Below are 14,986 nucleotides of genomic sequence, written 5' to 3'. Positions count from 1 at the left end.
GACTGTTTGATGACTCAGAAGTTATGCCAAATGGAATTTATAAGCTTTGGATTCACATTCTCCTGGAAATGAAAACTCTCGACCCCTTTCACTCCGTCTGACTCTAATTGTAATCTCCTAATTTTTAACTACATCACCTGGCAGAGCTCCACATCCAAAATACCTCGTCTCCCTTGGACACTGTAATATTTTGGATGTCTGAAGAGGGTCAGTGTGTATGTGTGTGTGTGTGTGTGTGTGTGTGTGTGTGTGTGTGTGTGTGTGTGTGTGTGTGAGTGTTTGGGATTCCAGCTCAGCTGCCAGGGATGAGCGAGGTGTTAAGAGACTCCTGGGGAGAATACGTTTGATTACTACATGGCTGTGTTCCACATTGGTTCAGCTGCTGCTTTGGGATACGCTGGGAATAGACAGAAAATTAATTCAATCAGGGGATGAAGCTCGCTGTTTAGTCAGCTGGCCATTGTGGCTGGTGGTTTAAAAAAAAAATTACAAAGCTATTTTAATGGAGCCATAAATAAGATTTGTCCCATTCCCTGGCACCAAATAACCATAACACTAAACATCCGCAGTGAAGTGAGGAGATGAGTTTGTTTGTTGACATCCTGAGTTGGCTCAAACTGGAAATACATGTCATGTGAGACACTACATTCATTTAGTAGAGCAGGTGTAACACTGCCAAATTGGACATACAAATTAAATGTAAACCAGCAGTGTACAAACAGCATACGTCTTTAATAATTTCACAAGACTCTGTGATTGAAGTAAGCCCTTTAAAAGAAAGCGAGTGCTTGCGATACTGGAAGGTTACCAAGTTGGATACAAGACCATCCTCATTCTGTGGCGCTCAAAGTTCTCAGAGATTAAATCTGCACAAGTATCCCACATTTTGAGTCAGTTCCAACCCTCACTGAACTGTAAACGCTTATGAATCAGACCCCTGACTCGAAGAGACTTGGTTCGTCGATCTTTTTTAAGCTCATAATATGGTCTCCACACAGTATTTAAAGGAAGGCTGGGAGGAAGACCGTGGCATAACAGTTGGTGATGAAACCTGGGAAGACATTCACAAATGCCCCATAAACTCCAAATTTATTCAATTTAAAGTGCTTCACCGGTTGAACTACCCCTGTGCTAAACTATACTCCTTTTATCCCTTTGTCTCTCCACTTTGCCTAAAACATAAATCAGCAGAGGGCACCTTGGTCCACCTCTTTTGGTCTTGCCCCAAGCTAAACAAGTTCTGGTCTGATATTTTAAGTGCTTTCAGAAGTATGCAACTGACCCACACACTGCCATCCTGGGTGGTACCCGACATCTATTAGCTCTTTCCCACTTGCAGCAAAAGACAATGCACTATGGTGGCAAAAAGGAATATTCTAACTCTTTGGAAAACTGGGGATGTGCCCTCTTTGAAGACCCGGTTGGCAGAAATCACCAACTTGTTACACATCTGGAAAGTTAGTGTTTCCCTCAGCTGTAATCTTTGATAAAACATGGCAACAATTCATGTCCTATTTATCAAGAACGCCCTAAAGTGTTTGCATGTATGCGCAGCACAGATACTTGTTCATAATGGGTTGGACAAACAACATGTGTGCACTCGTACTATATCCATATATCTCGTGATCATGAGTTAATTATTTTGTTATGTTGAGATAACAAAGCTTGTTTTTTTGCGATAACAGGATAACTTGGCTATGTCGATTCTAAAGAAAATAAAAGGCAGATTTTCAAGACAACAAGAAAATTATCACAGTTTCCGATGGAATGCCGAAGCAATGGATGGAAGACCTGATGCTACCCCATTGAGGTCAGCTGCCAGGGATTTGCTGGCCAGTCCCTCTACAGGGCCTTCAAGTTGCTGGGGATCAGAGAAGCCATCAAGAACATCACTGATGCTGCTTAGAGGACATCAAGATGGCCGTGGATCAAAAGGACCACACTAGCTACCTAGACACAGGTTGGGGTCTGATCAACCCTGGCTGGATTGCCTGAGCAAGGGTTTTTATAATGGTAAAAGACCCCAAAACACCTGATGACCCCAGGTTCCATCACTGATGATGTGTCTGGGTTGCACATTAAGGTAGGTGTAAAATCAAAACATCACTAGAAGACGACTTTTGTTTTCTTGAGATATGGGATAATTATGGAGAACTCAATGACAAGTGTCTGGTTTGTATGATCACACCTGATTTCAGCCGTCAAGATCACTGTCATGACCTTGATTGAAGCACATTCTGATGCGTTAATCAGTGATTGGTACTCCTTGATCCGTCATTTTCATCTTAAATCAGTTGCTACAGTTCTCAAGACACCATGTTTCCATGCAGGTGTGGCACTCCTGATCTCTGATAAACATTGTAAATAATAAGAGGAAACAACCTTTAGTTTTCTTGTGATAACGGGGTGATTATCTCGTTATCTCGAAATAACAACACTCCTTTTCTCAAGATAATGAAATAAATGAAATAATTATCTCCTGATCTCGAGATGACCTCTGATTCTAGTATCACCTGTCAGCATGAAACACTTTTCCTTTCCCTCACTACCACTCTCCACTCTCTATCTCTCCACCACTAAACATCATCAAAGTAAGATGGCTACATGGAGATGGACACAGCCCTGTTTGTGTCTTTCAAACAGGGCTGCCTGAGACAAAACTGGCCTATTGTTTGATTGTAAAAGGCCTTTTAGAATGATCGTGGAGATATGGAGGGCCCCTGAGAGGTGGGTGGGAGACCTGAAAGCCATGTGAGGAGTCCATTAGTGGGTCTAGTGTTGGAGGAAGCCCCCCTGATCTGATGGTATCAGCGCCCCGGGGCAGAGGACGTTAACAGAACAAATGCTATCAGGCTGCAACACGGACCCAAAAACAGGATTGCTATCTCTGTCCATGAGTGGCCCCAAGCACAGACACACACTACACAGGTATATAAGGTGGCTGATGGGGTTGCAGTGCACCTGAAGGCTCACGACTAAACAGAGGGTGTTAAGTACAGTCGCACAGGGAACAAGGAAGATGGAAGCAAAGGGAAAAGAGAATGGGGCGGCTGCTATGGCAGCCTACTACAAGGGGTTTGATCCTGCAGCGTATCTGCAGTATAACTACACGCCACCACGGGCTGACTTTGGAAGAAAGGACAGCATTGTGCCGTGGAAACTGGCATGTCTGCATCGAGCTTTCACTGAAGGTAAGGAGACAGACTGACCATAGATCGTAAAATATCAAAATTACTCTAAGCTTAGTTAAAAGGCTAAAAAGTATGGAGTGAAACTGATGACTTGCTTCAATAATCTCTCGTGTTACATCATGTGTGTCTTTTAAGTCAACACCAATACTTTGACCTCCGTAAGAGGAAGACAATCCAGACACTGTTTCTTTTCTGTTCTCACTCTTTCCCACAATAATCTGTAGATGAAAATACTGAGTCAACTTTTTATTCACATGCACCGAAGCTGGCTCCAAACACTGTTCACGCCCAGACATCTTTGTTGTTGTTGTTGTTGTTGTTGTTGTCCTTGAACTCAGACCTCAAAATTTCCAGACATGCCACCTGGACTGCACTTGTATAGTGCCTCGCTAGTCTTCCGACAACTCAAACTACTTTTACACTACATGTCACATTTGTCCATTCACATACACACCTTCACACACTGGTAACCAATGCTACCATACAAGGTGCCACCTGCTGCTCAGTGACAATTCACACACGCTCACATACCAATGGAACAAGCATCGGGAGCAATTTGGGGTTCAATATCTTGCCAAAGAACTGGAGGAGCCGGGGATCAAACCATCGATCTTCCAATTGGTGGACGACCCACTTTACCTCTGAGCATTAGCCAGCATACCAAACAGGCTGAATTAAATGGAAAACTGTATACAGTATCAAATCGATTTACATATTATGCATTTGGTGCCAAAAATGTGTTAAAAATGTGATCTGGACTGGGGCGTCGGCGGCGTAGTGGATAGTACCGGTGCCCCATGTACAGAGGCATTGCCTCGCTGCAGCGGTCGCAGGTTCAGGTCCAGCCTGTGACCCTTTTCTGCGTGTCAGTCCCCATTCTCTCTCTCTGTCTCCCCATTTTACACACTGTCCTGTCAATTCAAGGCAAAAAGCCCAGAAAAATAATCTTTAAAAAAAAAAATGTGATCTGGATTTGAATATGTCATTCAAAATTTTGATATTGTCTTAGCAAAGTAGTGCAACAAGTTTTAGTCAGTGGAGTTATATAGCACAGTCAAACACTGTAAAATAATATTTCATTTACTAAAAGGAAATGATTGGTGATAAAGTAGGATTAAGCAGTATTTTTGGTGAGGCTTAAAGGAATAGTCTACCCAAAAAAATTACTTTTGTAAATCAATTAGTCATGCAGTGTTACCTAAAATTATTCCAGAAAATGTGTTTGTTTATTTTTAATTTTTTTTTTTTTTACATGTCTGTGAAGTTTTCCTTGAATGGATGCTAAGACCAGATAAAATGTATTTTAATTTATATAGAAGCATTCTTCCTTAAACATATGTTTTATTTCATTGATATTCTGAAGCTATTATGATACAGTAACTCTTAATATAGTTTCAGATAAAACGGACACATGTTCACTGTTTCACTTTTGAACAGTACAAATACTCACAACCTCTTCAACACATCTAACTTGTTCATAATAGCGTTGACTTATCTGAATAGGAGCTGCAAATTAATCAAGGCATTTCCATTTAAAAAAACAAAAAAAACAAAAACGAATTAGATCTGTCTCAGTGTCTCACTTGTCCTCTGTCTTTCCTCTCCAGGTGATGTGAGTGGTGAGCTGCTGGTGGACATAGGGTCAGGTCCCACCCTGTACCAGGTGCTGAGTGGCTGTGAGGTTTTCAACAAGGTGCTCCTCACAGACTTCCTGGAGGTCAACAGGAAGGTGCTGAGGGACTGGCTCCAGGACGAGGGAGGCTACAGCCTGGACTGGACACCGTATCTGCAGCACGTCTGCAAGCTGGAGGGACGACGGTACGACCAGATCCCTTTAAACTATGTCTTAAGACTTTAGGTGTCTTGAAATATCACTCACTGATAATGACGGGTGTTTGACTGGTATCATCATCAGGAAATTATATATTTCTGAAATGTACAGTTCATCCAAGAGAGATAAAAAAGGTCCCTTTATTATGAAACAGAGTGATGAGTATAAAATGATATACAAACACAAAAATTAATCATCATCATTAATCATCAAGGGTCACAATATCTCACGTTTGATTCTGGCCCTCTCATTGATTATTGAGTCATCACACTGTCCTGACTGTGACAAAACTAAACATGCATCGTACAGCTGAGGCTGATAATATAATTCATTTTGGACAAATTATGGCCGGATGATAGCGCTGGTGGACCAGGAGTGTCAAACTCATTTTAGTCCATCGGCCACATAAAGCCCGATTTGATCTCAAGTGGCTGGACCAGTAAAACCACTGTAAATAACCTGTTCATAACAACACCTCCAAATGTTTCCCTTTCTTTTAGCATAAAGACGTACAAGTGTATTCTGAAAACGCTCATCAGTTTACAAAACACATGATGAACAGCCCGATGTCTTAAGAAAAACTAGTGTACTTTCAACAGTATGTCTCAGTGTTTCCACATTCAGCCAGTCTACTACTCACCAGTGGCATAAGGTAGTTACAATGGGCCACAGTGCACGCTATTATGACCCTAGTTACTAGTTATGATGACACACACAGAGAGTTTTAGGCGTGTATATATTTTAGCAACAGTGTGTCTTGCTACCACTTTTATATTGCATTCGCTTGCAGATGTGCCCAGCTTGTCAGTCTTAAGAAATTTTGCTAGCCACTATAATTTGTAGTGTCTTGTTACACGATTAAACTGAAACTTTAAATTGGACAACATCAACATACATATTACCCAGCAATCATCATTACATGTCTGTTTCTAACAAAAACTACAAAAGAAAATGGGGAATTATTAGTTGAACTAATAGTTTTTTATAGTTTATTTAGAATAAGCATATAATTTTGTTATAGATTGATTCTATTTCACAAACAGGAAAATAGAAACAGAAAACCATGAAGATGGGTTTGCCTTTTTGAGAGCGTATAAAGAAAATCCTACCATTTTTAATGTAACATGAGTTCTTATTTGAAAACAGGCATATTTCCAGGGGGCAATCGGGCCCCTCCACCCCATGGGCCCCAGCGCATCCACACTGTCTATATTTATGACCCTGATTCTCACTAACATTACATGTGCATTTCCCATATTTCCACTCCTGTGTAGCAATACTGACATCACCACACCAAACTAAAGTGGCAGGTGAAGTTATCCTCTGCCTTACAAACCATTTACAAACCAACAGTTTAGGTCTTAGGATTACAGTTTAACCAATACTCTTAAGATGGAAGTCTGACGCAGATTCTGTTGTACTGAAGCAGCTGATTGACAATACTGTGCACAATGTTTGACATCTTTAAATATGAGCAAAATAAGTATTCAGTCTTTTTCATTCATAGAACTGTATTTTGGTCAGGGTGGAAAAGCATCATTTTACATGAATTAGGCAACTCACCGTTTAAGTTTGCTCCTGAAGCCTGCTACCTTTTAGCTTTCACAATAATAATAACATCAGTATTAGGTGTGCAGAGTCATCCAGTGGGCCTGACTGGACCCTTTGGCCGACTGATTTTGGCCCATGGGTCATATGTTTGACACCCCTGGGCTAGATGGAGAGTCAGCTGATAACCAAACTGACAGTAATTTATCCTGAAGGGGTTCAAGAATGTGTGTAGCAAATTGTATGGCAATCCATACAACACTTGTTGAGACATTACACTCAAAACCACATGGTAACCTTGTGGTGGCACGACGGAAAAAATCACCAAAGTCAGTAGAATACATGATTTGGGAACCACAAATGTTTTGTACCAATTGATCAAGAAGATGTAGAGATACTGGAAAGGTTTGGGGTTGAGTTGTTGGGATTCATCCTCTGGGGATCATGAACATCTGCACAAAATGTCATCAGTTCTGAACCAAACTGGGGGACTGACACAGGGTGTGAGTCGTACTGAGAATGCTGCAGAACACATGTCGGTTAATGCTGTGTTGTGCATTTACAATAACTGTTTTGTTCTATGTTGGTGATTTCATATTGTCTCCCAGGGCCTCGGCATGGACAGAGAAAGCTGCCAAGCTACGTCAGGTCGTCACTGACATCATCCCCATCGACGTGCACCGCCCTCAGCCTGTGGCTCCTGACGCCCTTCCTTCAGCAGGGGCCGACTGTCTCGTGTCCTCCTTCTGTCTGGAGAGCGTCAGCCCTGACCTGCCTGCCTTCACCAGGGCCCTGGGCCACATTGGGAGGCTCCTTCGGCCCGGTGGCCACCTCCTGCTCATCGGAGCCCTGGGCGAGAGTTACTATTTTGGGGGGCCTGGGGTAAAAATCCCAGTGGTCCCACTGAACGAGGCCGAGGTCTGTGCTAGTCTGAAGGAGAATGGCTACATCCTGATCAGGCTGGAGGTTTACACACTGCCTCCGGACATGAGGGTGGGGGTCGATGACGTGTCTGGGGTGTTTTTTGTCAAGGCTAAAAAGGAGTAAAAGTTACCAGGGAGAAAAGATATTACATCTGATTGATTTAGATCTTCAATCATTTTGACAAATATTCCAACTCACTCTGAATGGGAAAAAAACAAAGACACAAACATATGGATAAAACATTTCACTTCACTACATTTTTTATTTTAGTGGTCCAGTAAATGTCTTTGAATAAGAAGGAGACGTTCCCCTTAGTTGAGCTCTCAGTGTTAGAAATGTAATTACACATTGCCTCCTGCAGTTCAAACACAGTAACTACAGCATAAAGAATGTAATGCTTCCATTTTTGTTTCAAGCATATCAGAGTATTATAATATAGCATTTAAACTGTATATTTTGACATACTTCTTTTTATTAACTGTTATTCAGTTACAACAGGTCAATGAGTTGCCTGTTGTGTTTTGTAATTTGTGATAATGTGAATAAAGATGCTTAAACAGTTCTTATTTGATGAAGTTTTCTTATCTCAGACTGACAGCAGTGTATTGATATAAATGTATTGTTGATATTGAAAAGATGGGGGGAGAGACAGGTTCAAATTCGATCATACAGGTATATCTAAATAATGCTTTTCTGAATATTAAAGGAATACTTCAACCACCCAAATGACCATTTGTATATCAATTACTCACCCAGTTTTTCGTTGAATTTATGAAGAAAGCATTGCTTGGCAAAAATTGGGGCAAAGTCTTGACGAATTGAAGTAAAGGGGGGGCCACGTCTAACAACATCAAAACTGAATCAAAACAACTGTTTACAAACTCTATGATCCAAGTCTCATTAATCCAGTTGTACACTCAGCACTTCCCAAAAAGACAGCCCTTTCCAACAGTGAAATAAATTAAACCCGACACATAGCTATGTTATCTTCAAAGCCAGACTTCACTGACAAAACCAGTAAAGGCGGTCACTCTGCTCAGGGCTGAGTTGTGGCTGGTTTTGAGGCTCATGTAACCACTGTTCATACTGTGGAGAGTTTTATTAGTAAACTGTAACTATAAAATGAAAGGATGTTTTGCTGCCTCTTGCAGCAGCTGGAGTCGGAGAAAAAATAACTGAATTCACTGGGCCGACTGCTGGCAACTTTTAAAGTGGAATGTTAACTTGTAGTGTTACTCAATGCATGAGTTGACGATGTGAATCAATCGACACACCCTTTGACCATCACTTAAGTTTTTATATGACATATACTTTTAGTAACAAGTGGATCTTCAAGCATTTATGTATATTAATGTGTTATGTGAACGGCATATATTCTAATCCTCACTTGGAGAAAAAAAAACAGCATCGTGGAGTGTTGTTCCTGTGGGCTACGGCAACACTAAACCCCTGAGCTTGCCTGAGAGGGACTAAATGCACAACCCGCCATTTTTAAATATCCCATGGAGAGAGACTCTCACTGCAGCCTGTTTTATTTTGTTCTAAAAAAATGTCAGCGTGCAGCCTCGTTCTGTGGACGATAAAACAACGTTCGGACTGATAAAGGAGGAAATACAGTGCTGGACGGAGCAGTGAGTGACAACAACCCCGCCCACATTTAAGAGTACTGTTTGGGGTGAAAACAGGAGGGTCTAGGTACCATGTCTGAAGGGTTACTTTTGGTTCCAGAGGTACCATACCGAAAGTGTTTGGTAGAAACAGGGCTTAATTCTAAGTCACTGAACATGAGAGCTGCTGGTCGACCACTGCCTCGATCAGTTTGTGTTATTGTGTGACATTGCCGAATCGGAACTAACTTTTCACATCACAAATGTTTAATTCATTTAATCAAGAATTTCCTCAGTTTTTGAATTCTTTTTTTAAATATGATTGTTTTACTGGAAGTATTGAACACTGTGCGTATTTCTAGTACTCTTACTTAGCCATCTTGAGTTGTTTCTCAGATACCAGCCATGGACCGCAAAACACACATAACTGAAGCTGGTTCTGCCATTTGTCTGAATTGGCTAATCTTAAAAGACATTAAATATGTTATTAAACTACCTTTCTTATTTAATGTTTTTGGTGATCGTCTGATGTCTTTGAATAGTGTAATCATGGTAAAAAAAAAAACAGTTTATGTACATCCTGTGCAAAAATGGACAAGAACAAAGGAGCAAAAAACTTGTTCAGGGTATTCATTTAATAAAACTCACTGTCTGCTGTCATTTGTTGTATTCAAACACATACTACACTTTGTCATATATCAAAGATACATCTCCACTTCATGTGATAACTGAAATGCCCAATAAAGCCTTTTGTCTTTCTTTTCTTAGAAAAGAAATATTACTGGAGCATTGCACATTCCTACAGATTAAATTTTAACAGACATACAGTACAACCACACAAACAACAGCCCATTACACTTGTTTGATCAGCAACACAAAACATTTATATACAAGGTCAAGAATAAACCTTCACACTCATCATATATATATATATATTGTAAAAAAAGGTCTTCTTTCAGTTCCCACCTATCATCTGTGTCGTACCAAACAGATCATGCTTGCTAATCGCTGTGTTACAAAAAGCCTGTTCATAATATCAAACCGGAAAAACTGTGCTGCATTATCGTGATTAGTTGGATTAGTCTGATATGATTTAATCTGGTCTGCTGTGGCTGTGACTACGCTCAAATCGTCTGTAATCCATCCTCTGATTTTCTTGACCTTGCACGCAAACATCTACAAGGTTGAGAAAAGCAAGCTGAAAGAGCAGTTTTATGACTCTGGAAGCAGCCGTACAGCTCCTTGGTTAATTCCAGTAGGGACTGGCTCTGGAATATTATTGAATACTGTATATTAATCATGCTGTAGTATATAATGTAATATAGTATCTAACAGAGGTGGAACTAAGTCATCGTTTTACAGGCTACAAGTTAGTCTTAGTTCTCTGCACTTAAGTCCCAAGACTGACAAGATCTGAGTCGAAAGTCTTACTTTGAGTTTCAAGCCCTAAACAAGTCATAATGTGCTCTTCATCAAATGTGATGCCATTTTAACTACAGAGTAATAATATGTTACATTTACAAAAATCATCAATGCTTTTTAAAACTTGTAGTTCAGTCAGGACCACTTTAGTCAAAGAAAACTTTATTTCCATTTGCAGTATTATGTTTGGCGGTATGGCTCTGTTCTGGGGCCTCTCTGCCTTTCCTCGGGCCAACAGAGAAAGCCTCTTCCATGTGCCTTCATGGAAAGCCTAAGGCAGAGACAGCAAACCTCCCTGCCCTTCCACGTGCCTTTGTGGAAAGCCTAAGGCAGAGAGAGCAAACCTCCCTGCCCTTCCATGCGTCTTCATGGAAAGCCTTAAGGCAGGAGAGCACACGTCTCTGTCCTTCCACGTGCAAACAAGGAAAGCCTGAGGCAGAGAGAGTACACCTCCCTGCCCTTCCATGTGTCTACATGGAAAGCCTAAGGCAGAGAGAGCAGCAGCAAAGACCCCCTCAGGAACAGAACAGAGCAGCATCAATGACAAACAGAAATGACACTGATAAGTCAGACATAGCATGAAAAGGAGGAGCTGGGGTGGAGGCCACAGTAGGCAGGCCAGAGCAGTTTAAATAGGGCGCCCTATATGAGATTCGCCAATAGTTGCATAGAAAGGAATCATGTGATCTATCAGCTGACTCCCTTCCATCAGTCCACTGTTCCATCAATTGATTGGGCTGTTTGAGATCAGCTGATGTAGCTGGGATGTGAGCTGAGCTTGACATCGGGTCCTGCCTGAACTAATGCTGTTTCATTGAATGTTGTTGCGTCTCCATCTGTAATTTTTGACCTGCTTGTTTTGCATACTGGAAAATAGTTTTTTATTGACTATGTGTAGTTTTTGTACATGAACAAAATTATGGTTGGTATCATTTTTTCTAACTTGTGCTCAGTAACGTATCGTTAGTTCTTCATGGTTCTCTCCTGCAACTTGATTTGACACTGTTGAATTGGTTCAGTGGGTTGGAGCCTTGGTTCAAGTGTCGAATAGCGTTGATTCAAGAAGGGAAGGATTTGTAGCGCACTTCTTTTTACCTTCTTTTTAATCTTTGGGCTATGGGGAAGGTATAAAGCATTTTCAAGTAAAAGGCTTAAATCCAAGTGAAGTCAGGAGTCCTTGATGTTAACAAGTCCAGTGTAAAGTCATCACATTTTTGATCATTTTTTACTTAAAACAGACTCGAGTCCAAGTTATGTGACTTGAGTCCACACTTCTGGTATCTATAGTATCATATCTGTGTATCATATAATAGCCCCAGCATCTTACTTATAATATTTGGCCGAATTGTGTAAGACATACTTTAAAATAACAACCTCATCAAACATTTTTGCACAACACTTAAAATCGATCTTACATGTTTGTAAAATATTTCTAAGATTGTGTGTATGTATTTTACATGATGGCTTATATTATCTGTGTGTATCATGTGCTCTTTCTAGTTGTTGTTAAGATGTGTGTTTTAGCACCAGTATCACTATGTGACATGTCCTGTACATGATGTGAATAAAGGTGATTCAAAATCTGATTCGTCACACATGGATATGGTTTTCTGGACGAAACAAAAAACTACTCAAGGAGCAAGTCTCATAAATTCTGTTAAATCCTGAACCAAAAAAAAACAACGCACATTTATTTGCTTGAGAAAATGCCACAGTTCATTGCAGTTCTCATATTTCTTGTGCAGTGTCCTTGGCTGATTGGAATTTAGCCCTGACTTCCTAGTCTGACCGAGACTTGAAGTCTCAGGTTAAACTTTTCCTCATTCCTGCTCATTAATATTCTGACCTTCCTCAATGTCCATCTGTTTTCCTCTCTCAGTCTTTTCCACATTCAGCTCTTTTGTCGCATGCATGCACACACTCACAGACCCAAATAACACACACTCATACGTGCACCCATGCACGCACACACATGGCCTATACGTGTGCTATGCAAGTCTGTTCCACACTAACTCTGTCTCCATCGCAGGCCTATTCTTTTGTCATTCTCCTTTTCTCTCCTCTCTTTCTTTGGCCTCCTCTTCATCTCCGTGGTGACGGCTGGGATCAGCACTGCCTGTCAAACTGACCGGCGGAGAACACTGATCCCTGAGAGGTTTGCTTTCTTCCCTTAGATCTGACAAGAAAGAGATTTCAAAAGTGTAAGCAATGTCTATGTGTGGAGCAAATGCCAGTATAAGATGGCTAAAATAGCATAATGTGAAAGACCACCCAGTCTCACTCACCTGTAGCTGAGGCTGTTTGCGGGCTTTCCTTCTCACGTTCCTCATCTTCCTCCCCAGAAGATGGATCCTCTTTGTCCACAGATGACATGTCTAGGGATGCTAGGTGGGCCTGGGCCATCCTCTGGACAGCTGGAAATACAAAACTGGTTTAAGAATCACGTCGATTGATACATGAAGATCACTTCACCCCTCTAATGGGCAGATGATGGATGGATGGAAGAGATAATTTTTGCTTGTGTTTCAATATTCTTTTTATGTAAACATGCAATATTTGACTAATGGATCATATTTGGCCACTTGGGAGCGACAAAAACAAGTTATGAAAACAACAATGGAGAGTGTCCTTCCCCCCAAAATGGTCTGATGGGTTGTTTGTACAAGCAGCTTATTATGACACATATGTATGTTTATTGTTATATGACGGGAGTAAAGGAGGACGTCAGTTGACATAGTATAAGGAGCGACAAAGTCTGTGAATGGAGGATGTCGGGGTGGATGAATGGGTAAAACAAACAGTATTTTGACAAAGCAGACCGCTCTTTGTGTCCCAGGTAAAACAAAAAGTAAACTGAGTTATTTTAACTTACACACATACAGTACAGGCCAAAAGTTTGGACACACCTTCTCATTCAATGTGTTTTCTTTATTTTCATGACTATTTACATTGTAGATTCTCACTGAAGGCATCAAAACTATGAATGAACACATGTGGAGTTATGTACTTAACAAAAAAAGGTGAAATAACTGAAAACATGTTTTATATTCTAGTTTCTTGAAAATAGCCACCCTTTGCTCTGATTACTGCTTTGCACACTCTTGGCATTCTCTCGATGAGCTTCAAGAGGTAGTCACCTGAAATGGTTTCCACTTCACAGGTGTGCCTTATCAGGGTTAATTAGTGGAATTTCTTGCTTTATCAATGGGGTTGGGACCATCAGTTGTGTTGTGCAGAAGTCAGGTTAATACACAGCCGACAGCCCTATTGGACAACTGTTAAAATTCATATTATGGCAAGAACCAATCAGCTAACTAAAGAAAAACGAGTGGCCATCATTACTTTAAGAAATGAAGGTCAGTCAGTCCGGAAAATTGCAAAAACTTTAAATGTGTCCCCAAGTGGAGTCGCAAAAACCATCAAGCGCTACAACGAAACTGGCACACATGAGGACCGACCCAGGAAAGGAAGACCAAGAGTCACCTCTGCTTCTGAGGATAAGTTCATCTGAGTCACCAGCCTCAGAAATGGCAAGTTAACAGCAGCTCAGATCAGAGACCAGATGAATGCCACACAGAGTTCTAGCAGCAGACCCATCTCTAGAACAACTGTTAAGAGGAGACTGCGCCAATCAGGCCTTCATGGTCAAATAGCTGCTAGGAAACCACTGCTAAGGAGAGGCAACAAGCAGAAGAGATTTGTTTGGGCCAAGAAACACAAGGAATGGACATTAGACCAGTGGAAATCTGTGCTTTGGTTTGATGAGTCCAAATTTGAGATCTTTGGTTCCAACCGCCGTGTCTTTGTGAGATGCAGAAAAGGTGAACGGATGGATTCCACATGCCTGGTTCCCACTGTGAAGCATGGAGGAGGAGGTGTGATGGTGTGGGGGTGTTTTGCTGGTGACACTGTTGGGGATTTATTCAAAATTGAAGGCACACTGAACCAGCATGGCTACCACAGCATCCTGCAGCGACATGCCATCCCATCCGGTTTGCGTTTAGTTGGACGATCATTTATTTTTCAACAGGACAATGACCCCAAACACACCTCCAGGCTGTGTAAGGGCTATTTGACCAAGAAGGAGAGTGATGGAGTGCTGCGGCAGATGACCTGGCCTCCACAGTCACCGGACCTGAACCCAATCCAGATGGTTTGGGGTGAGCTGGACCGCAGAGTGAAGGCAAAGGGGCCAACAAGTGCTAAACACCTCTGGGAACTCCTGAAAACCATTTCAGGTGACTACCTCTTGAAGCTCATGGAGAGAATGCCAAGAGTGTGCAAAGCAGTAATCAGAGCAAAGGGTGGCTATTTTGAAGAAACTAGAATATAAAACATGTTTTCAGTTATTTCACCTTTTTTTGTTAAGTACGTAACTCCACATGTGTTCATTCATAGTTTTGATGCCTTCAGTGAGAATCTACAATGTAAATAGTCATGAAAATAAAGAAAACGCATTGAAT

At 41.2% G+C, this 14,986-nt stretch overlaps 2 protein-coding genes across 3 annotated transcripts in view; one reads left to right on the top strand and one right to left on the bottom strand.

The window, feature by feature from the left end:
- Positions 1 to 2,974: 2,974 nt before the first annotated feature.
- pnmt (phenylethanolamine N-methyltransferase) lies at positions 2,975 to 8,214 on the top strand. Its single transcript, XM_033612215.2, has 3 exons — positions 2,975 to 3,191; positions 4,799 to 5,009; positions 7,179 to 8,214. The coding sequence occupies exons 1-3, from the start codon at positions 3,020 to 3,022 to the stop codon at positions 7,615 to 7,617; spliced, it is 822 nt and encodes a 273-aa protein (XP_033468106.1). The 5' UTR covers positions 2,975 to 3,019; the 3' UTR covers positions 7,618 to 8,214.
- Positions 8,215 to 9,718: 1,504 nt separating this feature from the next.
- Positions 9,719 to 14,986, bottom strand: part of LOC117246993 (protein phosphatase 1 regulatory subunit 1C-like) — a 29,422-nt gene continuing 24,154 nt past the window's right edge. The window contains exons 4-5 of one of the 2 annotated variants that reach the window (XM_033611062.2): positions 12,809 to 12,937; positions 9,719 to 12,699 (exon numbers count right to left, since the gene is read on the bottom strand). In XM_033611062.2, coding sequence (XP_033466953.2) covers positions 12,566 to 12,699; positions 12,809 to 12,937 — 263 coding nt within the window. In that variant the 3' untranslated portion in view covers positions 9,719 to 12,565. The remainder of the gene's footprint in view (positions 12,700 to 12,808; positions 12,938 to 14,986) is intronic. The other variant, XM_033611061.2, reaches the window with a different exon arrangement.

Source organism: Epinephelus lanceolatus, chromosome 21, assembly GCF_041903045.1.
Source record: "Epinephelus lanceolatus isolate andai-2023 chromosome 21, ASM4190304v1, whole genome shotgun sequence".
Classification (NCBI taxonomy): Eukaryota; Metazoa; Chordata; class Actinopteri; order Perciformes; family Serranidae; genus Epinephelus; species Epinephelus lanceolatus.
This window is presented reverse-complemented; position numbering and strand designations above follow the sequence as displayed.